The sequence below is a fragment of the Pelobates fuscus genome, chromosome 13, assembly GCF_036172605.1.
Source record: "Pelobates fuscus isolate aPelFus1 chromosome 13, aPelFus1.pri, whole genome shotgun sequence".
Lineage (NCBI taxonomy): Eukaryota > Metazoa > Chordata > Amphibia > Anura > Pelobatidae > Pelobates > Pelobates fuscus.
The window spans coordinates 41203475-41229873 of NC_086329.1; the positions used below are offsets into that span (position 1 = coordinate 41203475).

General features: G+C 42.2%; 1 protein-coding gene across 1 annotated transcript in view; it reads left to right on the forward strand.

The window, feature by feature from the left end:
• The first annotated feature begins 4566 nt into the window (after positions 1 to 4566).
• The window catches only part of RAB15 (RAB15, member RAS oncogene family), a 79461-nt gene continuing 57628 nt past the window's right edge, over positions 4567 to 26399 (forward strand). Inside the window, exon 1 of the mRNA XM_063440521.1 lies at positions 4567 to 4951. Coding sequence (XP_063296591.1) covers positions 4828 to 4951 — 124 coding nt within the window. The 5' untranslated portion in view covers positions 4567 to 4827. The remainder of the gene's footprint in view (positions 4952 to 26399) is intronic.

Sequence of the window (26399 nt, forward strand, 5' to 3'; positions counted from 1 at the left end):
ATAGGTTTACACTCCTAGCAGTCAAACTGGAACAGCATACCATAAATCCTCCCCCAATAATGAGACTTCACTTTGAGGGTTAAGCAGGAACTGAGGACTGGCTCATCCAGCCTGGCTTTTATTTCCAACTCACACATACAGGCCACACCCAGGGGGAGGCATAAAAGAACCAATGACATAGATGTTACATCCCACACATCCCCTCCCCTTAGTGTGACACATAATCCCATTATGCATACAGTTTAAAATATACTTTTACACAACTTTCATAACTTTAAAACCATACATCACATTCACATAAAAATACATATCCACAATCAATCCATTCAGGGGAACAACATATTAAAAAATGGCATGGATCAGACCAGGGGTTCAAAAGTTAGTAAAGTATCTTTTAAAACCCCTAGCTTTCCAGCTTCCTTCTCTGTGCTGGAGAAGTAATCCAATTACCTCCCAGCACAGAGACAGACTCCATTGAGCACATGGGGATACAAAGACAGTAAAACACTTTAAAATACATAAATTCACCTTTTACACATAACACACAGACATTTCACATATCCCCAGATAGCTGGGATCTGAGCGCACAAAACTACTGAATAGCGCGCAGATCCTATTCACACAGTATAATTGCCATGGAGCTAAAGTCTTTCCCATAGTCTTTCATTATATGAATAGGCTCCATGGTATAGCTATCTGGGGTATCACATTCCCATAAAGTCTGGTCCATAGTCCAAAGGAAGCAGGCGGGCAACCAGGCTTCTCCAGTTCACAGTGGCGAATTTGGTTTCGCCACACCGAGTATCTCACTTAAGCTATATATCGATACAAGCTCCCAATAGGGTTTGGTTCTCGGAGTCTCACTGGGACGATACCCTATTATCTCCCATACTGTAATGAAGTGAACACATGTGCTCCCAATAGGGGGAAGGAGCTCCATGAATCCCCGTCCCGAAATGTTGCGGTGGACCCTTGTCCACACCGGTCCCACAGGCACACTGGCCACTGGGCCTATAAGCTATGTGTGAGTTTTTTCTTGGGTTCCCCGAGTTTTTTCTTACTTACGTCTTACAAGTGTTCCCTGCCTGCTCTGACATGCGGGCCATAAAGTATCACCTTCGGTGTCGCTCCGAACATGTACCTTATCAAACTGTTCCAAGTCATGTTCGGATGGACAGGCTGCTACTTGCTCCATATATTACTGGTAACGACACATTACCCAATAATCCCCACCTTGTATATTTGCCCGGGTTCGCATGGCATTCCCACTGGACCCACGAGCCTTAAGGGGTTAAAGGCATACTCCATATAATCAGTAGAGTGTGTCAGTACGATGCCATGATATAATGCAACCATTTAAAAAAGAAAATCTTCCGCTAACCCCTCAGTACCCAAACCCCGCTTTCCCACTCAGTGTCATCATTTTGAGAAACCTCTCTATTCAATCATCCAAATACTCAATCAAGGTTTCGATTTATCCCCATTGTTATAAAATGTATGCTTTTATCTTATTACCATGAGTAATGAGCCCTCCTCCGTGCATCATAAAAGGTGGTAAAAAGTGATCATACATTTGTACCCTGATTGATGTCAGGTATGTATCACCCACATTTGGGACACTGATTGTGAGATGCGGTGCTCTGTGGATTTGTTTTGGGGGGGGGAAGGGGGTGAGTGTACCAGTGCAATTTAACCCTCTCGAGTTGTCAGACGTACAATTCATTCTTATGCTTTGCCTTGCTTTTTGCAGCTTTTCTTGAGCATGCCGTAGCTGCTGGTTAAATTGGGAACATGTTGGGTTGCCAGCATTATTCGGGCTGCCGGCCAGTATGGTTATCAGTACTGGTTGATTCATTGCTAATACCAATACTGGCTGCTGGGCGCAAATGACACAGACAGGCAGCTACAGCATCTATATCATTAGCAGCAGCTATAATGGTTGGTGGACGGTAGTTTAAATGACATGCCCTCGTGAGAAGGAGAATAAGGCAAAAATATCGTGAGTGTACAGAATTTAAAGAATTTCTCCAAATCAGTTTTATTTGCCCCGGTTTGGGAACTGGATTTCGATATGCTAGAACTTGGATTTTAATGAATAACCAGTATTATACATTGTTGTAAGTTGCTTTTTTTTTATTATTATGCCACCCTGCAAAATCCTTCTCGTGCCCCTCACGACATAGGGCACTGGATTTACCCCTGCAGCGCCAATCACAGACAAGATTCCAGATAAGCCACCTGCTGCGCCACGTGTTCTAGCTGGTGAAATCCCGCATGTCAATGTGTCTGATATAGTTGTCTGGTGCCGGAGTTGCCGTTACTCCTGCCTGGTGGTATCAATTCTGGCATAATATGCTGTCACAATAGCATAGCTCTCCACACTCTGCTAACACTATTTGCCATGTTAAAGGCACACTATAGGTATCGAGCCTACATTAGTTCATTGAAGTGGTTTGGGTGCTATGTCCCTGTCCCCCTTAGTCCTGCAATGGAAATCATTGCATTTTTTGAGAAACTGCAATGATTGCATTGCAGGACTAAGACTGCCTCTAGTGGTTATCAGACAGACAGCCAGTAGAGGCACTTTCTGGTGGTTAAGTGACATTTGGTCACCTCACTGACGCTGGACATCCTCACTCTCTGCTTGATGACATCCAGCGTCAGAGAAATCCGCATAGGAAAGAATTGGAGCAATGTTTTCATAATGGGAGGGATTAATGCACTTGCAGTGATCGCCGCGCATGCTCATTAGCGCCCCCCCTCCTTCCTCCACCAGATGATGTCAGAGGAGGCCGAGCACTGACTCAGCACTGAGGGAGATCGGCACTGGACTCGGGTGCATACAGAAAGTTTTTTTTAACCCTTTCCATGCTAGGTGCGGGGGCACGAGGCAGGGGGGAGGGGGGTGGGGAGGGGGCGGAGGCAGAGGGACTATAGTGTAAGGAATACAGATTTGCATTCCTTACACTAGAGAATCCCTTTAGGGGCCCATTTATTGCTTCAGAGATATTCACTGAGCAGATTCCAGTAGATATTGGACTATTGGATAAGTTTGGGATGTTGACACCTACTAAGTCCAGTGAGACTGTATTAATCAATATAGCGGAGTACAACCATTATATTGTGCTATGTCGACCCATTGTGATGTTACTATTACAAAACATTATTACATTTTGCTAAATCAGGGGCAGTCAACCTTCAGCGCTCCAGATTTTATGGACCACATCGCCGATAATGCTCTTACCACCATAATGCTGGCAAAGCATCAAGGGGAGATGAAGTCCACAACATCTGGAGTGCCGAAGGTTGCCTACCCCCGTGCTACTTTGTGTGATCTATGTTAGCATCATTGGGTTGGCATGGAATTCGCTCAGTGGAATGGTAACCTAGCAACCACTTTAGCTAAAGTAGAGCAGCCACTTGTGGGATCCAAGCATTTATCGTGAAGACCTCTTCAGGTATGATTGTTGGATGGTGGCACCTGGAAGGAGTAATAAAGAGAGGAATATTTAAATTAATTAAGGATGTCACAATTTTATTATTTTAACTCCTATTGGATGAGGCTGCAAAAGGTGCCACAGCATTACTGTATTCTTGCACACATGGAACGGCAATGTATCAGAGACAAACCTTATCTCTATTTTGCCCCATATCACCATTCCTTGTAAAGCAGTCCTTAATTTGCGGGTTATTTACTAAATTCAGAGTTGTAGCAAACTGAAATCAAAAAGCAAAATCTAGGCTAAAGTAGCCACATTGGCATTGTGACAGAGTGTGAGAATGTTTCTAGATCGGTCACTTTAGCCTACATTTTGCTCTTCAGATTTCAATATGCTACCGTTCGGAATTTACTGAGCAAACCCCAGTTATTTCATTATTCTTTCAATCTGCTAGAAATTTGGTAAAATCCCAGTGCCATACAGATTTTATTCCTAAACATTCAGGTAGTAGCAGGTAGATCTTTAGACTGTAAGCTCCTATGAGCAGGGTCCACCTCAACCTATTGTACCTGTAGTATTTTGTAATTGTCTCATTAATTGCAAAATGTCCACTTTATAACATTATAAAGCTCTGCGGCATAAGTTGGCGCTATATAAATGCAAATCATAATAATAATAATTATAAGGTACAAAACACACATAGTACATTAGGTGCTATTCAGATATATTTTAGTTTTTTGTTTAAAGCACATTCCTAAAATGTTTTCACCTTCTACATCCACCAATCCTTTTTATCAGATTTACCCAATTTTATCCCTCACCAGCAAGTCAAACAGGTTCTCTGCTTGCATCAATCTAAAGAAATAACTGTGATGTAATTCCCCCAGGCATTGTGTGAGAATGGAAGCTCATTATTATCACAATAAAAATGTGCAGATAGAGTCTAAGGGTGATCTGGGCAGCACAGGCTCTCCTGTAAAACCTGTCTGTAGCTCACACCTGTCTGCTCTATTCCCAAACACATTTTAGGATACATTCCACCTATTCTAAGGGGTGGAGGTTCTGAGCTCAGTCTCCCAGTCTACTGCATAAGGTGGAGCCTGTCTTTCCCCTCCTACATGACCATTTTGATAAGAAAGCTTGCATCTGGGTATTTCTCACAGTCTTTGTGTCTGTTTTTAACCAAGAAACACAAAACCCAGGCAATTCTTCTGTGAGGTTCATACAGGTACCATCCAGGAGGGCAGAACCTGGGCTGGACCACCCTTCTCCTGTACCAGAAGCAGCAGCAATGGATGGAGAGCAGGGGACTCCTGAGTGAGACTTGACTCCCTCCTCCCTTCTGTGCTGAGCAGGTTCTGTGAGCTGGACTCCAAGCAGTCACACAATGGCTAAACAATATGATGTCTTATTCAGACTGCTGCTGATCGGGGACTCTGGGGTTGGCAAGACATGTTTGCTGTGCAGATTCACTGACAATGAATTCCATCCTTCCCACATTTCAACAATAGGTAAGATAAGGCTGGGGTTAGCTGTGGTTACACTGCTCTGCTCATAGAATGAACGTGATACCCTACCTGTTATACACAAACATTCTATAGAACCATTGTGTGTCATTGTCATTGCAACAGTCTTTAATTATAGGAGATCCATTCTACTGTATACCTACAATGCCTACATAACATGTATCTTTAAAGACGTGTATTTGTGTGTGTGTGTGTGTGTGTGTGTGTAAACATACATAAAAACATGAACACTATACTATAGTGTGTGTGTGTGTGTAAACATACATAAACATAACAATAAATAGTGTGTGTGAACATACATGAACACTATACTACATATAGTGTGTGTGTGTGTATGAACATACAAAAACACTATACTAAATATTGTGTGTGTTTGTGAACATACATGAACACTATACTACATATGTTGTGTGTGTGTGTGTATGAACATACAAAAACACTATACTAAATATTGTGTGTGTTTGTGTTTGTGAACATACCTAAACACTATACTAAATATTCTATGTGTGTGTGTGTAAACATACATGAATACATGAACACTATACTAAATATAGTGTGTGTCTGTGTACATAATGAACACTATACTACATATATTGTGTGTGTGTGTGTGTGTGTGTGTGTGTATGAACATACAAAAACACTATACTAAATATTGTGTGTGTTTGTGTTTGTGAACATACCTGAACACTATACTAAATATTCTATGTGTGTGTGTGTAAACATACATGAATACATGAACACTATACTAAATATAGTGTGTGTGTGTGTGTGTGTGTGTATAAACATACATGTAGAGCTCTACGGAACTTGCTGGCACTATATAAATAATAAAATAATAATAATAATAATAATACATGAACACTATACTAAATATAGTATTGTAATAAAATGCATAAAATGTTATTGGTCAATGATCCAGTAAATAGTTTTCAGTATGAGGTGGCAGTTATTATTATTACTATTATTATTATTATTATTATTATTATTATGTTAAATGTTTCTTTAAATGTTCAGGTTTCATTTTTTTATTTGTTTTATTATGTAGTAATTTGTATTACTATGTGTCTCTTATCTGACTTAAAAGCCAACACGTTTTGCTGTGTAACTATTCTCTGGCAATGTACATAGCAGTATATTTTGATGGAACGTATTTTATGGTTGATAGGTGTGTTTCGTGCACAAGAAAAAGTGCAAATGTTGTGATAATGTATTGTACCAGGTTCCTCATTAATCAAAATGGCTTCCTTTAGTGTCAGATGTATTAAATATTTGGGAGTTAGGTAATGGGGTTAGCTTTACACATGAATGCTCCAGGCCACTCCTAGAATACCAGATATAAATAATTGCAAGCCAGTGACTGTTCAGCCTACTTAGGGTATATCAAGTGACATCACAGTTCAGTCACACCCTTCTCATGATGAGCTCATACTAATGACATCTGCAGAATGATATACAGCTGAGTGGCTAGTCATTTAACCCTTAATGAGCCAGTGGCATACCAGGCAAGTCTTAATACATTCATGTTAACCCATTGTCATGAATGGTTATTCTCAAATCACATAACATACTTTTACTTAAAATGGAACATTAGCATAAACCTTTCAAGTTACTTGGAGCTAAAATCACAGTTATAATTATTAATATAGCGCCAACATATTCTGCAGCGCTGTACAATAGGTACAGAACAGACTCTTCTAACAAAACACGATTGACATACAAGAACAGTAGGTGAAGAGGGCCCTGGCCAAACGAGCTTACTATCTAAAAGAAGAGCACTCCCTCTACTTCCGCTGACCTATAATGTAATTTCTACCAAAACCTAATTTAAGTTTTTTTTCTACTTGATGTCATTTAAAATAAAGAGTAATAGTATGCTCCGTCATACCGGCCCTTTATTTCTAAAGCTGTGTCCTTAAGTGGTTAAGTTTGCAGAAGGAAAATTATTATTTTATTATTATTATTAGCTTGTAATTTTTTTCCGTTCCTTTAAATACTAGGGAGTACCATGTAAAGAAGAGACTTGTTCATTTTAAATGCCTTATTGATCTAGAACCCCTCCATGTAGGATCTCATGTTTCATTTATGAGATCCTCTTCCACAACACATCATGTAGATGCAGTGGAATAATCCTAAATCATGCTTTCTGTTCTTGCACATATAGATCAATACCGTAAGCTAGGCAGTCTCACTCAGAGCCGATTAGAGTGACTAAGCAACTACTCTTGCTCCTTAACCCAAAATGACTAGAAATGTATTGAGATTGATGGGTTATTCAATAACGTGTGCATTTGTAGGAATGCATACTGAACCTCACATTGTAGCGCATAATAGCAAAATAGGTAACTTTTTAACCATTTTTAAATTAATAGACACAAGTATACACACAAAAAAATATTATATTTCCGCTGGAAGCATTATAGTGGGAATATAGAGAACATTATACCGTGCTATGTTCCTTGGGGTTTAACCATCAAACTGTGAATTGCAAACTTTTAGGTTAAAACAACAGAATTAGGGGAAAAAAAATCTAAAATGTAGTTAATGTTCTACCTGGGCTATTTTAACCTACAATTGTCTAGTCAGTTGTCCTAATTTTCAGAATTAATTAATAATTATTCTTTTTCATTTACACATAATTATATTGATTTATTGCCATTTATTCCTATTTCAAAGTGAAATTTCGCGTGAAATTTATATATTTTTTTCATTTTTGTGAGTAAGACATTATTGTAGTAACAGTTGTAGTAACAGCAATCATATAGCACCAACGTATTCCACAGCGCTGTACATTTTTAAAAAGGGGATTGTCAAAGCAAATCAAAGAGAAATAGAATCGGGTAAAAAAAAAAAAAAAAAGATTAACAAATTCACATCTCTGCCTGCTGGGGACCTGTGAGTCCTGTGTTTTATATTGCGGAACGGAATGATATAAAAGATAATTAAAAGATATGTACAAAAACAAATTCACACCATTAAAAAACTGAAAGCCTTCCAAAACTTTGATGTCCTGTTTTCTCTTAAAGTCAAGTTAATATTTGGAAGATGTGACATAAGTCTCTTGGCACAGCCAGGGCACACCATGCAAATAATAAGACCAGAAACAGTTTATTTTTTTCTGATTCTCTAACTATATTCAGTAGAAGAAAAGGGCAATACTTATTGCAATAATTAACAGGGAGCTAAGCCAAAACGGAATTTAGCAGTGTGGATTTCTACATTTAAATTTCAGAATATATATATAAAGGCGGGAGCATGGAGTTGTGGGAGGGACTAGTTTCCGCTATTTAAAGTACTTACCTGCTCTAGCCAGTAACTGTATCTTGATTGGCACAGCACATATCCCACCCTCCACTCCTAAATTTCTGAACACTTTTCTGAACTAATTCCTTAGGTCGACACTTTTTATTTTACAGGCCTACTGGTACGTTGGTTTCAACTGACTTATGCATACTCCCCATGTTACCTTGATGTTATGGTGTTATTATATTATAATGTTATGATGATGGTGTTTACAGCATATCCCGATCCCGACAGAAAACCCATCTGCTTACTGATCTTGCTCGTGGGGTGCCTGTTGTGCGGCAGTTTGAAGTGGTTGTGGTGTGTGGCATCGCTCTGTACTCATCTCCCAGGTCCCTCTTGTGCTCTGTGCTGTAGCTGGAGCCAGGATATGACATTATCCCAGCCCCAGCAACAGTATAGAGCTGCAGGGAACTGGAAATCAGTGTATACAGAGGTTGATCCTAGCAGCGTCCCACTGGACCCCAGGGATCAGGTTCCATTCCAGCTCTCCCTGTTAAGGTAAGACAAATGAGACTGGGTGGACATCAGTATTAAACTGATTTAGCCAAAAATAAATAAATAAAAAATTTTTGCATTGCAGTACATAAATGTTTCCATGGCAACAGTAATTAACTTTCCAGCCAATGAAAATGCATAAAAGAATGCGTCATGGAAATTTATTGCCACGGCAATTATAAACACGCTTCACTTCTGATTGGATGATGTGTCCAGTTAGGATACTGAAAGTGTCTCAAGTGGGCGCAAAAATATGAACCGATAAAATTTATTAAAGTGGGCAGCATGACATGAGGTGGGCAGATGTATCTGGACAGCCAGATGTAGGCATAGGAATCAGAAGTGGTTATAAAAATCTGACGTGGGCAGGAATATACGTAAGGGCTTGAGGTGGATAGAGAGATCTGAACTTCGCAGGTTGGAAGTTGGCTGAAAGACAGAGTTATCTGGCACAGCCTTTGCTCACATCTATAGTTTTACACAATAAATTATGGGCACATTTATTAACGGCAAGTTCTGATTATGAACCATGCTTTTGTATACATTTTTTTCTTTTGGTGTGTTTTTCTTGTTAATTCCCTCCCCCCCTCTCCCCAAATCCTACGAATGATGTTATTTCAAATTATTTTTTCTTGCTTTGCTACCAGAGATGACCATCATTTATAGGACAATCTACCTGATTCAATGATAACTGAAATTTCAGAACGCCTTCAACTATATACTTTCCAGAAGCATTCTCCTAGCCAAACTTGTTACTAACTATCTGACGATAGCTTTGTTTGTAACAGCAGGTAGATAGATATCAGTGTCCACAAATTACAGACATGTTCCCAATTTTAACAAAACGGTATTCCTAACACTACAATATCGATCTACCTTCACGGTCCCCCCCACGGATCGGGCTCTTCCTCTTCCAACATAAGCACGATCTGGGAACATAACGCGCATGCGTGACAAGAAACTGCAGTAACAGCCTCTAGTGACAGTCACTAGAGGCAGTCTTAACCAAGCGATGTAAAATGTTTTACATTGCGAGGTTAAGGGAAAAGGCTCACTGCACCCAGATCACTTCAATTAGATGAAGTGGTCTGAGTGCCTATAGTGTCCCTAAAGTGTATTTAACTTCTACCACCTGTCTGACGTCACAGGAGCCGGCTGAGGTCCAATCAAAGTCTTCTCATAGGCAAGACTTTGATTGAGCCATTTCACAGGATGGAAGGAGATAAGGAAGAGGGAAAAAATATATTAGTGGAAGCGTCAAGGTGGAGGGAGGGATGCTCTCCATGTGGGAGGGGAGACTAAAGCTTCTTTTTGCAGGCTGTCCATGCAAAGGAGAAGCAGTTACGTTTGTCAACAGGGTGTAGTGCGCGCTGCCAACAGACATATAATATAAATAGAATTGACATTAGGTTGTTCTTGGCTGCCGAAGTCACATTTGCCGAGGGTGCAACTAGTCCCCGGCACACAACTTCCAAGAACTTTGAATGTGCAGCTGAAACACTGTACATACATACTCCATCCACCATGACCACTTAAAAAAACAGAAGTGGTCATGTTGTTTGGAGTAACCCTTTAACATAATCCCAGGTAATGACAGTTCGATAACATGGTCCCTGCTTAAACAAACTTAAAATCTAGAGCCAGGTCTCCTAAAATATCACTAGTGTCGTATGAATCCCCAAACATTACAGACTTCAATGCGGAGTGTTCTCACTGATATCGCTCTGTGCCAAGACATTCCATAACCTCTAAAAGCACGTAATAGCGAATGCTCACATATCACTGTTCATGCATGACTAACTGAATCCTTAGCTACCCCCTTTCCTTGGGGCTGCCGCCTAATCGACCTGTGTGAATTCCTTTGTTTAATTTCCACAAGACAGCTCTAAATGTGAATGATTATAGTTACATTATTATATTTGCAAATCTATACGTATGAAATGTTACGGTAATATGTGACAGGGTGGAATGTGTGTTGCTAAGCAACAGGGTTTATAAACAGCACTTGGTCGCACTTTCCTAAGCTGCATTGTGTGAAGTCATAGTGAAATTGCAATAAGGCATCTAATTAGTCCGAAATAGAATTGATACAATACATCCTAGACTGTAAGCTTGTTTGAGCAGGATCCTCTTCAACCTATCGTTCCTGTAAGTTTTCTTGTAATTGTCCTATTTATAGTTAAATCCCCCCTCTCATAATATTGTAAAAAGCTGCGGAATCTGTTGGCGCTTTATAAATAGCAATAATAATAATAATAATCTATAAATGATTAACACACGTAGATGATAAAAATATGTTGGTGGGCATGCATGGCAGTAGGGTGCAAAAGTCAGAGCCAACAGACAGAATTTAGGTGATGATAGAACAGTCTGGCAGAAGTGGGAGAGACAATATGTCGGGGGCAGATTGGGATGGGGTACCAAACCACCAGGAAGGAAGAAGGAAAGATGATAATGAAAAATAGAAAAAGATGGGGAGACATAACTGCTAGATTAGATAGATGGCATGTATGTATAACTTAAAGATATAACTACACAGGCCATGAAAACTACCTGCCTAATATCATGTAGGTTCCCATTGTGCTGCCAAAACAGCTCTGATGCGTCGAGGCATGGACTCCACAAAACCTCTGAAAGTGTCCTGTGGTATCTGGCACCAAGACATTAGGGAACATGGGCAAGCATAAAGATTTGACTGTTCACTTGCTGCCTAACCCTTTGCAGGTGTCATTGTAATGATATAATCCATGGTATTAACTTTCCCTGTAAGTGGTTTCAATGTTGTGGCTGATCAGTGTATTTATTTAAAGGGACACTATAGTCACCAGAACAACTACAGCTTAAGTTGTTCTGGTGAGTATAATAGCTCCCTTCAGGCATTTTCAGGTAAACACTGCCTTTTACATTGCCCATAGGGACACCTCCAAGTGACCACTTCTTAGATGGCCACTGGATTGGCTTCCTGGCTCAGGCTGCACAATTTCTAATTTAGGCGCGGGACTGTTACTTTACTGTAAATAACACCATTGAATAAAACATTGAACGTCCCGGGCCCCCAGCCCTTCAATCTGCATATATAAACCTTTTTTTTCCATGTGACGCTCCATTTTCTTTGAAATGCATAGTAAAAATTGACATCACAATCCAAGTCTGGCCTTGCACAGCCAGCACGTAGATTGCAAAGGAGGAGAAACAGATTATCGGGTCTATTCAGTAAAAAAAATCTAAAAGTCAAACTGTAAACAAAACAAATATTTAATCGGGTATAATTCTCTAGCTTAATCACTTTTAGACTTAAAGGAACACTAGAGTCACCAGAACAACTACAGCCTATGAACCAAACCTACACGAGTTACTGTATGATTACCAAATTCTAACGTAACCAAAACTGACTCTATGTTCGCCTCACTAACTTTTATTAGGCTGGATTATATGCTATCCTTAACATGCAGGGTCACTCCTCCCCTTTCTTGCCTTCCCTGTCTTTTCTACATAAAGAGTACCCTGGTATTGCTATGTCCCAGTCATTTTTCTCATTATACCATGTCTCAGTAGCAGGGCCGCCATCAGGGGGTGACAACCATGACGGTTGTCACGGGCCCGGCGGTCCTGGGGGGCCCGGACTGCACAGGTAATCCTCTGCATGCCCGGGCCCCCAGCCCTTCAATCTGCATATATACATAGCGCGTACCGCTATGTATATATGCCTCTGCGGGCCCTGCTGGCTCCCAAGCAGGGCCCAGGATATACTTACCTCCCCTCCAGCACTCTCGCAAGCCACAGCAGTAAAGCGTTGCCGCGGGTTGTCATGACAACGCTCCGCGGCACGCAATGCATGCTGGGCTAGAGCAGTGGCTGGCAGGAGGGAGAACATGGAGGGAGTCTGCTGGGCTCCTCCTTGCTGCCCCAATAAGCGGAGCCAACGGACCACCAGGGAATCCAGTGTCCCCCTCCCTGGCTACAGGTAAGAGGCAGGGAGGGGGGAATACATATTTTTTAATTATACAAATTCTACATAAAAAAAAAAAATCCCAGCAGCATTTGTCACACATCCAACACACATCCAACACACACACACACCAAACAGACAAACTGCATCCACTACACAACCACACACATCATCCACTACACAACCACACACATCATCCACTACATAAACACACAAACTGCATCCACTACACAACCATACACATCATCCCCTACATAAAACAGACAAACTGCATCCACTACAAAACCATACACATAATCCACTACACAACCATACACATCATCCACTACACAACCATACACATCATCCACCACACAACCATACACATCATCCACCACACAACCATACACATCATCCACCACACAGCCACACACATCATCCACTACACAACTACACACATCACCCACTACACAACCACACACACATCATCCACTACACAACCACACACACATCATCCACTACACAACCACACACACATCATCCACTACACAACCACACACACATCATCCACTACACAACCACACACACATCATCCAGTACACAACCACACACACATCATCCACTACACAACCACACACACATCATCCACTACACAACCACACACACATGATCCACTACACAACCACACACACATCATCCACTACACAACCACACACACACATCATCCACTACACAACCACACACATCATCCACTACACAACCACACACATCATCCACTACGCAACCATACACATCATCCACTACGCAACCACACACATCATACACTACACAACCATACACATCATCCCCTACATAAAACAGACAAACTGCATCCACTACACAACCATACACATAATCCACTACGCAACCACACACATCATACACTACACAACCATACACATCATCCCCTACATAAAACAGACAAACTGCATCCACTACACAACCATACACATAATCCACTACACAACCATACACATAATCCACCACACAACCATACACATAATCCACCACACAACCATACACATAATCCACTACACAACCACACACACACACATCATCCACTACACAACCACACACATCATCCACTACACAACCATACACATAATCCACTACACAACCATACACATAATCCACTACACAACCATACACATAATCCACTACACAACCATACACATAATCCACCACAAAACCATACACATAATCCACCACACAACCATACACATAATCCACTACGCAACCACACACATCATCCACTACGCAACCACACACATCATCCACTACGCAACCACACACATCATCCACTACGCAACCACACACATCATCCACTATGCAACCACACACATCATCCACTACGCAACCACACACATCATCCACTACACAACCACACACATCATCCACTACGCAACCACACACATCATCCACTACGCAACCACACACATCATCCACTACACAACCACACACATCATCCACTACACAACCACACACATCACCCACTACACAACCACACACATCATCCACTACACAACCACACACATCACCCACTACACAACCACACACATCACCCACTACACAACCACACACACATCACCCACTACACAACCACACACACATCACCCACTACACAACCACACACATCACCCACTACACAACCACACACATCACCCACTACACAACCACACACATCACCCACTACACAAATACATACACATCATCCACTACACAACCACACACATCACCCACTACACAACCACACACATCATCCACTACACAAATACATACACATCATCTACTACACAACCATTCACATCACTCACTACACAACCACACACATCATCCACTACATAAACACACAAACTGCATCCACTACACACATCATCCACTACACACACACACACACACAGCATCCACTACACAAATACACACTGCATTCACTACACACATAATCCACTACACACACACTACATCCACTACACAAACACACACTGCATTCACTATACACACACTACATCCACTACACAAACACACACTCTGCATTAACTATACTCACACACTACATCCACTATACACACAATACCTCCACTACACAAACACACTCTGCATTAACTATACACACACACTACATCCACTATACACACAAACTACATCCACTATACACACACATTACATCCACTATACACACACACTACATCCACTATACACACACACTACATCCACTATACACACACACTACATCCACTATACACACACAATACATCCACTACACAAACACACACTCTGCATTAACTATACACACACACTACATCCACTACACAAACACACACACACACACACACATCATCCACTACACAACCACACACATCACCCACTACACAACCACACACATCACCCACTACACAACCACACACATCATCCACTACACAACCACACACATCACCCACTACACAACCACACACATCATCCACTACATAAACACACAAACTGCATCCACTACATACATCATCCACTACACACACACACACACACAGCATCCACTACACACACACACACCATCTACTACACAAACACACACTGCATTCACTATACACACACTACATCCACTACACAAACACACACTCTGCTTTAACTATACACACACACTACATCCACTATACACACACTCTGCATTAACTATACACACACACTACATCCACTATACACACACACTACCTCCACTACACAAACACACACTCTGCATTAACTATACACACACACTACATCCACTATACACACACACTACATCCACTATACACACACACTACATCCACTATACACACAATACATCCACTACACAAACACACACTCTGCATTAACTATACACACATAGAAACATAGAATGTGACGGCAGATAAGAACCATTCGGCCCATCTAGTCTGCCCAGTTTTCTAAATACTTTCATTAGTCCCTGGCCTTATCTTATAGTTAGGATAGCCTTATGCCTATCCCACGCATGCTTAAACTCCTTTACTGTGTTAACCTCTACCACTTCAGCTGGAAGGCTATTCCATGCATCCACTACCCTCTCAGTAAAGTAATACTTCCTGATATTATTTGTAAACCTTTGCCTCTCTAATTTAAGACTATGTCCTCTTGTTGTGGTAGTTTTTCTTCTTTTAAATATAGTCTCCTCCTTTACTGTGTTGATTCCCTTTATGTATTTAAATGACACACTACATCCACTACACAAACACACACTCTGCATTAACTATACACACACACTACATCCACTACACAAACACACACTCTGCATTCACTATTCACATACTACATCCAGTACACAAACACACACTCTGCATTTACTATACATACACACTCTGTCCACTACACAAACATACAATCTGAATCCACTATAAACAGCGTATCCACTTTACTCACGCACTTTGTATCCACTACACACATTCTATAGCCACTATACACACACAAACAAATTCAGTACACAGACACCTCATCCTTGTGAGTAGACTTAAGATGGGCCCTGTGGGGGCATTAGGGGGCGGGTTATGTGGGCGGACTTGGGGCGGGTCATGTGGACTGACTTGGGGGCGGGCCCCGGGGGGCCCAGACCGTAGGCTGTGTCAGGGGCCCCAAAATTTCTGGTGGCAGCCCTGCTCAGTAGCAGCGACTAAATCTACATTCTCATAGTAGTGTCTATATAGACATGACTCTAAGCTTATCATTTTTTAACACACTTGCTACAGGCACCTTCTGTCCTTGTTTTGGGGGGGCAATTGGGTTGATGTTTTATCACCCTTTTGCCCCCCTCCTAGTTTAACCCCTTAAGGACACATGACGTGTGACATGTCATGATTCCCTTTTATTCCAGAAGTTTGGTCCTTAAGGGGTTAAGGACCAAACTTCTGGAATAAAAGGGAATCATGACATGTCACACATGTCATTTGTCCTTAAGGGGTTAAATACACCCTAGCAAAACCTCTGAACTGCTCACTGAGAACATTTGTTCCCTTTTGAGAAAGATGCAAACCATCTTTTTTGTACAATTTATTTCCATTCCAAACAGAGTTACCATGAGAAATAAAGCCAAATCCTTGCTCCCGACACCATTCACCAAGCCACAAGTTAAAGTCCCTAATGCGCATCCGCCTGTCGTTCTGAGTGTTATGCACAGGCAGAACTTCAGAGAATGACAGTGTGGAAGCAACCTGCTGTATATCATTGGCAAAAACACTAAACACTTCCTTTAATTCTGAAACCTCATTGCAAGCCAAGTCATTTGTCCCTAAATGGACAAGTACATCCAATTCCCCATCCGGCTTTGCTCGCTTAACAATATTACAAATACGTCTCCTGTCTCTGTGAGCAATATCTCCGGAAAGACATCTCACAAGACTACTTATGTCGAGCTCCACACCTCTTACGATAGAATCCCCCAACAACAACTGCTTTCTATCTGGCCTCACCTTATCCTGTTTGTCATTGGCTGCAGCCTTGCTTAACTTTGACAAAGAGGATGGTGGTTCTACAAACTCTGTGCTGGAGCCTGTCTCCATAACACCACTACACTTGGTGCCTGAGCCTGTCTCCACAACACCACTACACTCGGTGCCTGAGCCTGTCTCCACAACACCACTACACTCGGTGCCTGAGCCTGTCTCCACAACACCACTACACTCTGTGCCTGAGCCTGTCTCCACAACACCACTACACTCTGTGCCTGAGCCTGTCTCCACAACACCACTACACTCTGTGCCTGAGCCTGTCTCCACAACACCACTACACTCTGTGCCTGAGCCTGTCTCCACAACACCACTACACTCTGTGCCTGAGCCTGTCTCCACAACACCACTACACTCTGTGCCTGAGCCTGTCTCCACAACACCACTACACTCTGTGCCTGACCCTGTCTCCATAACACCACTACACTCGGTGCCTGAGCCTGTCTCCATAACACCACTACACTCGGTGCCTGAGCCTGTCTCCATAACACCACTACACTCGGTGCCTGAGCCTGTCTCCATAACACAACTACACTCGGTGCCTGAGCTTGTCTCCATAACACCACTACACTCTGTGCCTGAGCTTGTCCCATAACACCAGAACATCTGGTGCCTGAACCTGTCTCCATAACACCACTACACTCTGAAAGTGCTGAAAATGAATTGTGTAGAGACACAGACTGTGCAATATGCCTTTTATCCACAACTCTAAATCTACCAGATCCTACAGTAATCCATCTGTCATTCCAAGGACATCTCTGCGGCAGTGGCTTTGCAAAATTTCCAGCCTGCGTTTGTTTAACGGATAATTAAAAAATCTCAGACTTTAAAAATACAAGTCAGGAGAATTCGGCTTTTAAAATATAAATATTCTAACGGTGGCATACTTCCCAACATTTGAAATGGACATAGATGAACACTTTTATTTTAGGTGTGTGAGTGTGGGTTTACCAGGGGCGGAGCTGTTTTGAGAAATTTTAGGTGACTTACTAATTTTTTTGTCATTTTATTGAGGCAAGATATAATTCAATACAGAATATAAAGACACATGGTACGCATAGCATAATGTAGGTAACATCAGTGCTGAAACTCCAGTGTAGTGCAGCCTCTTTTTATACATTACAACATTAGGTAGCTATGCAGGTTAAACAAATAGTGTTAGCAATAGGATATGTCAAAAAGTATTGCACTTTTAATATTATTGAATTAAAGAACTCAAGGTATGTAACACGTCTAGGCTATAAGCATAATACTCAGCAGAATTAACCCCTTAAGGACACATGACATGTGTGACATGTCATGATTCCCTTTTATTCCAGAAGTTTGGTCCTTAAACAAGACATGTACAGAGCAGGCAAAAGAGTTGAGAACCACTGGGTGATGGTAACGTGCCTGCATCTAGCTATGCATAATAAGAAGTAAACAACTAAAATACAGAACTAGACATATTCTAGATAAACAGAGGCAAATACTCATTGGTGATAATGCTTATAACGGTCAGGAGGCTATGTGAAGCCGAATAATTATAACTGCCTGTGGGTAAGTTCCAGTATGCACGCGGTTGTGCTGCCCAGGAGTGTGGACAGACGGTCATCCTATGCTCTTGACTGGGAAGCAGCAGACAGGCAAGTGTAGGGATTGAGAGGGAGTGGCCCCATGGGAGTGCTGTGGAGCCTTCACCCCGACCAAGGCCAGGTTACAGGCCGGCTTCTTCCTTCCACGGACTCGGGAGCTCGGAGAGACCAAGTCCTGCCCTGGAGAGGGGAAATAGAGGGCCTTGATGTTGTTTTGCTGCTAGTGGCGGCAGGACCTCGGTCTTCGTGGTTGATGCAGTGGGGTCTTGCCCCCTTTGGCCCTTGGCCTGAGTGGGTTAGCAGTTGTGGTCTTTTAAGTTGGTGGAGAGTAGTTATCCAGAGGAGGCTCACCCTTGACTGAGCCCTGCACTCCCGAGCCTCCGCTCGAGGTTGAGACAATGTGGCCACCTCTCGTTCCTCCAAGGCAGTCCAGAAGCTGTCCAAAAGCTCTTCCAGCCATGCCAGGTTTGCTCAGTGGAGCTGGATTGTTTCATCTCAGGTTGCATATGCCTGGGTGCACTCTGACTGAGTATAGCTGCCATCTTGTGTGGCGCAGCTGTAGCTAGTGGGGGACGTTGTTGTTCCGGGCTGTGGGCCAGTGGGGACCGGGATAACCCCCACCGGTCTGGGTTGGGGGGGAAACGGCCCTCACACCACTGCAGAGTCTGTTTGATTCCCAACTGGGTTGTCAGCCGCAACTCCCGATTGTACCTCGCTAGGCCGCAAATGCAGCGATTCTGTGCTTCGGTCCTGCTGGGCATCCAAATGTACCGGTAAGTGTCCAGAAGCCTCTTGGCACCTCAGAGACACAGCCGGAGCAGATTATTCGGCGGTGTACTTGTTTTTTTGTCATGCAAGAGCACACCAGCCACACGTCCAGGGGCGTATTAGCCGCGAGGCAAACAAGGCATTTGCCTTGGGCGGCACTTTCTAGGGGGCGGCAAAAAAAGCCGCCCCCCAAATGCCCAAGGCAAATGTCTTGTTAGCCTTGCGGCTAACAGACATGCTGGGCTGCTGCTGGGCAGTCGGGCGGGGCTCTTGGGCGGCTGGCGAGGGAGCACTTCATCTGAGCTGTCTGCTCAGCTCCCTCGCGCGCCGCAGAGTGAGGCTGGGAGCCGGAATATGACATCATATTTCGGCTCCGCCTCCCAGCCTCACTGTGCGGCGCGCGAGGGAGCTGAGCATACAGCTCAGATGAAGTGCTCCCTCGCCAGCCGCCCAAGAGCGCCGCCCGACCGCCCAGCAGCAGCCCAGCAGCCACTGGACCACCAGGGAAAAAAGATGCCCCCCCCCCAGCATTCCCAAAGGTAAGGAGGCTGGGGGGGTTGAAGTAAAAAAAAATAAAAAAAGTGTTAATGTGAGTGAGTGTCTGTTAGTGAGTGTGAGTGTGTGTGTCTGTTAGTGAGTGTGAGTGTGTGTGTGTCTGTTAGTGTGTGTGTCAGTGTGTTTGCCTGTGAGTGTGTGTGTGTGTGTTTCTGACTGTGTGTGTGTGTATGTTAGTGAGTGTGTGTGTCTGCTAGTTTGTGTCTGCTAGTGACTGAGTGTGTGTCTGTTAGTGCGTGTCTGTTAGTGCATGTCTGTTAGTGCGTGTCTGTTAGTGTGTGTCTGTTAGTGCGTGTCTGTTAGTGCGTGTCTGTTAGTGCGTGTCTGTTACTGAGTGTGAGTGTGTCTGTTACTGAGTGTGAGTGTGTCTGTTAGTGTGTTTGCCTGTGAGTGTGTGTGTGTGTGTCTGACTGTGTGTGTGTGTGTATGTTAGTGAGTGTGTGTGTCTGCTAGTTTGTGTCTGCTAGTGACTGAGTGTGTGTCTGTTAGTGCGTGTCTGTTAGTGCATGTCTGTTAGTGCGTGTCTGTTAGTGCGTGTCTGTTACTGAGTGTGAGTGTGTCTGTTACTGAGTGTGAGTGTGTCTGTTAGTGAGTGTATGCGTATCTGTCATTGGGTGGGGGTGCCGTGGGGGGGGGGTGCCTGAGTTTTGTCCTGCCTAGGGCAGCACAAAACCAGGATACACCACTGCACACGTCCGCTCAGTATGGAGGTCAAGCTGCACCCCCCCCCCCCCCCAAATGTAATTTAGAACAAGAACAAAGTATCTTATTTACAGTGACTGATTTCTAAATACATTTATTGTAGTTTAGACACATTACTGGGAATATTATTGCTGTGGAGCTCTGTTATACACTGAGCTCCTAGAAAAGATGGACAGAGGGATGTGGGCCCAAAACAGTGGTATCAAACTTTGACTTGAGGGGTCACCCTTGGACTGTCTTCAGTGATTTGTGTGATATATACCAGTTCTAGTATCAAATTGACAGCTAGAACCTGTAGAGTACTGTAAACCAAGACTTATGTAGCAATCCACCCATCTATTTATTGGAACAAGTTACTGGGAGGCAGATTTTATCTCCTGGCTACATGTATCTGGACATTGTCTTTGTAATCATTCAGTTTCTCTTGTCATAAATGAACAAAATATATTTGCAAAGGTATTAAACACAAGAACAAATCAAATCAAAGTATTGTCAGATACTCACCTTTCTATGTGCCGCTCATGTATGGCTGCCTCCCATTGCCGCAATCCTTCCAGGGCCGGTGCAAGGATTTTTGCCGCCCTAGGCAAAACAAAAATTTGCCGCCCCCCACACCATGTGACATCACAATGCCCCACCCATATGATCTGCCTTATGAACCAACGCCAGTGCTGCACACAATGTGTGTTTACATTAAAAGGCCTGCAGGGACAGGCTATAGACACCAGAACCACTACATTAAGCTGTAGTGGTTCTGAGGACTATATTGTCCCTTTAATGTGAGGTAAATTAGAGATTAGTGTGACTAATAATATACTAGATTGCGTACTTACAACCAGATGAGGATGGTGATGGGCTCTGGCTGCAGTTTGGCTCCACTGGTCTGGTGTAGAACAGGCTCTCTGGAGGCTGTTTGTAACTGTGGTCACAAAATTCAATGTTCTGGGAGAACAGGAAGCAGCTCCATTTTTTGAGCCCCCCTTACACAGCTCAAGGTCTGGGCCCCAGGGCCTGACTGTGAGTATGCCCATAAGGCCCACCCATAAGTCCACCTACAAGTTCCACCCATGAGTTCGCTCACAGGGAGTGGAGTGTGTAGGGGATTTGTTATGTGTTGTTGTAGAGCAGGGCTGTCCAACCTGCGGCCCCCCAGATGTTGCTGAACTACAACTCCCATGATTCCCTGGCTATCTGTTTAATTGAAAGAATCATGGGAGTTGTAGATCAGCAACATCTGGGGGGCCGCAGGTTGGACAGTGTGTGCTTATGCAATGTAGTGTATAGGGATACCAGTTAGTGTAGGTGATGCAGTGTGTTTGTATATAAGGGATGTATTGTATGTTCTGGTTGTGTGTAAGGGATGCATTGTGTGAATCTGTGTATGTATAGGGAAGCATTGTGTGTGTGTGTGTGTGTCTAGTATGAAAGAGAGAGTTTGTGGGGTAGTATAGTCTTGTCCGTTACTGCACTTCCCTCCTGTTCCTTAGAGCTCTCCCCTCCCGTCCCTTAGAGCTCTCCCCTCCCTTCCCTTAGAGCTGTCCCCTCCCTTCCCTTAGAGCTCTCCCTGCCCCACTGTCCCTTAGTGATCTCCCTGCCCTTTTCCCGTAGTGCACTCCCTGTTTGGTAGTGATAGTTTGGAGGGTATCTGAGGACCTCTCACTGTTTAAGAGGCCAACCGCACCCCTTACTACAGCTCAAGAGGTCCTAGGAGTTGCTTTTGCTTTTTACATTGAGAAGTAGCTGACCCCTTCGAAGAGCCCAGTGGCTAAGAAAAGCCCCCCACTTTGAGCTATTCATATTGATGAAGAATTTCATGTGATTTGTGTATATTAGGCATTTAAATAACCTGTAATGTTTTAGTATCTGTAATATTTGTATATGGTACAAAAGCCATATAATCGGATAAGATAAACTGCTTATGAATTTATAGCCTGCCACGCCTGACCGTTTGATTACTTATTTGTTTACACACCCTGTCTGGACAGATTATGGTACAATCTAAGGAAGAGGAAGATAATTGTTTAACTCAGCCAACAAATTTGTTAAACTTCAACCTTTTATATAAACAGTGTCAAATACAACGTATACAAAAATCAGACAGACAGTTATTAGCATTTTGTTTTTCTTTAATTTATTATTTATATATTTTAGTCTAGAAAACTGTGCTTCCACAAACTGTGGGTGCAATACCCAGGCACAAAATAGACAATTGAGAATTGTGGAAATTGTTCAATGTTTAGGAAACATAAACATATAGAAAAACGTTTCTCCACGGCTCTTTTGGAGGTAAATATGCATTTTATTTTTTTTCTGATGTATTTTTCTAGATTTTATGTAGCTGAAATGCCAAAAACAATCACTACTAAATATGCATAAAGGAGTTTATGCAACAAACTAAATTTAAATTAAAAATGTACTAATCCCCCCCCCCTTTTGTTCTCTCCTCTCCACCCTTGTTGTCTTTCCCCACCTCCCCCTTAGTGGTCTCTCCTCCTAAATTCTTTTGCTAAATTTTCAACAGAAATTATTTTTTTTCTTCAGTCTATTATTTTTAGTTATTCATTGTAGTGTTATTATAGTGAACTGGCTACTAAATAGCAACATTTATTGCTGATTTTCAAGAATTCTCCAACTCGGCTATTGTCACAACATTGCTATATTAGCATGAATGTTGCCATTTGGTTTTCAGTTTACTACAATTGGGTGTTTAGTAAATAAAGCTGCAGTATTTTTTATTTCATTTTTGATTGTGTACATCCTTAGCAAATGGTTACTGCAACCCACAGTTTGCCTTTTTGGCTTACAATACCCTACTGGGCATTGCCAATAGGTCCTCCTCCCCCCTGGAAAAAAATAAAAATCTTCATCTTTATATTATTATATTGTTGATTTATTTATCTTTCCACCACATTTTCCAACAGAAAAGTGGTTTGTTTCACTTTTTTTGGTCGCTCTAAATAAATCTGTCGGAAATTCCTATGAAGAGAATAGTCACTTTAATTTGCCTTTAGCACTCTGTGTGAGCTCTGCCACTATTAGGCAAGCCTTGAGAATGTCCCTCAAACCCTGAAATATCTTAACCTATGGAATCTCACAACCAACAGCCTCAAAGTAGGGTGTCAGCATCCCGTTAAGAATGCTGTAGGAGTTAGGAGAATTATTAGATTTTGCAACTGCCAAGTCAGTACCACTGTTACTATGGCAACCAGCTATCAATATGACTGTCATGCAACCCCTCACTGGAAAGGAGATAGCTACAATCTTTCTGTAGAACAATCCTCTGTCCTCAGCTCTAGCCTTTTGAATAAAAGAGGAGCTTATTTTTTTTACCAGCCTCCCTGTGATAGGCTGCAGAGGTTTGGAATGAGAACAAACACATGGAATTCAAGGCAATTGAGAAGCAGGGCCTGCCTTGTAGGATAACCAGCACCCAACTGACAAGCAGGACCTCCCTTATAGGAGATAACCAGCCCCAACCTGGCACCTGCCTTATAGGATAATCAGCCCTCCCCTACTTTCAATGACCACAATGCAATATCCTGTAGTATGCTACCAGTGCCACTGATACTACAACACACTGACGTAGACTTTGTTTCTCACAGAGTATCATTTTATTTACTATACTGTTTTTTCTTTAGTCAAATTTTCAAGAAAGAATGACATAAAAACAAGCATAAATTGTAGTAGAAAAGCAGCACTCTCTTCCAATCCTATGTGCTTAACTGGACCGGAGGTGGGCAAAACCCCAGTCAAATAGTAAGCAAAACATCAAGTTGGTCTAGGCATTTAAGGTTGAATTTTAAGCAGAATTGAAAACACTGCAACATTTTGACCTCAACTGAGCTTGATAAAGACCTCAGTTGAGGTTGAAACATTGCTGTGTTTCTCCAGTAAATATGCTTAATATTCAATCTTGAGTGTCTGGACCCGTTTGGACCAAGAGAGGATGTAAACCAGTGTCCATGCACAATATTATACAGTGTTTATTCACTGTAGATGCTGGGTCTCTGAAACCCAAAAGCTTTCTAAGAATACCCAGCAGTATTGCTGGGGTAGCATGAAATACATTAATTAGGGCATCTTGAAACTGTGGAGCTTTAAAGAGTGGGGAAGCCATAGAGTAGGAAGAAAAAGAGAGAAGGAGGGAAAGGATGAACAACGAGAAAGTAGTAAGATATTAAGGGCATAATTAGTGAGGCGAGGGGTGTTAAGCAATGGGTATGGCATCCAAATAGAACCATGTTATAAAGGTTTAATCTAGTGGATCAGCTTGGTAAGGTGACATCTGCCAATCAAGAGTATCGGAATATTAGGGAAGATTTGAAAATGTTGCTACTCTATTTTCTGTTTATGTTATCCCAACTTTGTCCTATTTCTGCTATTCGGTCATCTGCTCTGCTCTTGACTTCTCCATTATTTAACCTGCATCTGATTGCCTTATTTTATGCTATCCTGCTATTATTTTGTATGCTCCGGGCTTGGTGTCTTAGACAATTTAGCGTTTGTCTGCATCACCTTTTCTCGTATGGTGTTTTCCTTGTCCATTCTAACCACCTAAGGATACATCTTTCTATCTTTTTTATGTTCCTTTACTTGCGCTCAAAGATTAAATAAGTCAGACTTATTCTCTGAACAAAAACGGTAAATACTGTAAATGCGTAGGAAATTTGAATGGCAGTTTCACTGGTCTTGGTGTGAAATATTCTGGTTTGCACTCAGGATCATTAAAAAGATATACAATTCCTGTGAAATGTGGTTTCTCTCTCTAAGAGCAGTATCAAAGTGAGTCCCTGTTGTGGTGCTGGAAGCTAGATATGATTTTTTTTTTAATATTTATATATATTGTGTGTGTGTGTATATATATATATATACACATATATATACAGTCACAGCAAGAGATTTGTTACAGTTTGAAGCTCTTCAAATGCTAATTAGATAATTGAAACATTATGAATCAAGGCTTCACGTTGCAGTAATGCAGATAACTGGAAATGCCAACCATTCACCGTAATGGCCAAGTGTTAACCTCGGAGTCAAAGCCATGGTTACCTAGAGGAATTGGCATTCATTACCTAAGTGATGAGTCACTCACATGTTATCATACAAGCTCTTTAAATAACAATGTATATAGTTGATTCTGCTCCATGACTTCTTGGGTTGAGAAAATCTACATCTAAATAGTTAGAAACATGTATTTCTAACATTAGAGTGTTCCTGTAACGCTGATGTTCAACGAGTTCAATGAGATTGATTAGCACCTTTATTTTTTTTTCTCAATTCTTATTTAGTGTTTTATCCAGAGTGTGTAACATAGGTTAGCAATGACACCTCATCAAAATTAGAGATGCATTCTAAGGATCACGACTACATATGGCAGTTATGGTGCTAGAAAGGTATAGGCACTTCCAACTGGTACTCTCAGTTCGACGAAAATCCAGGACACAGCATCAGTAGCCTACTACCACCATAGAAACTATAAAGGCTGTTGTAGTTATGGTGCATAGAGCGTCCCCTTAATGGAACACTCCAGCCCCATATTTCAATAAAGTTGTTAAGGTGTCTGGAGGTTCTGGGCGCTG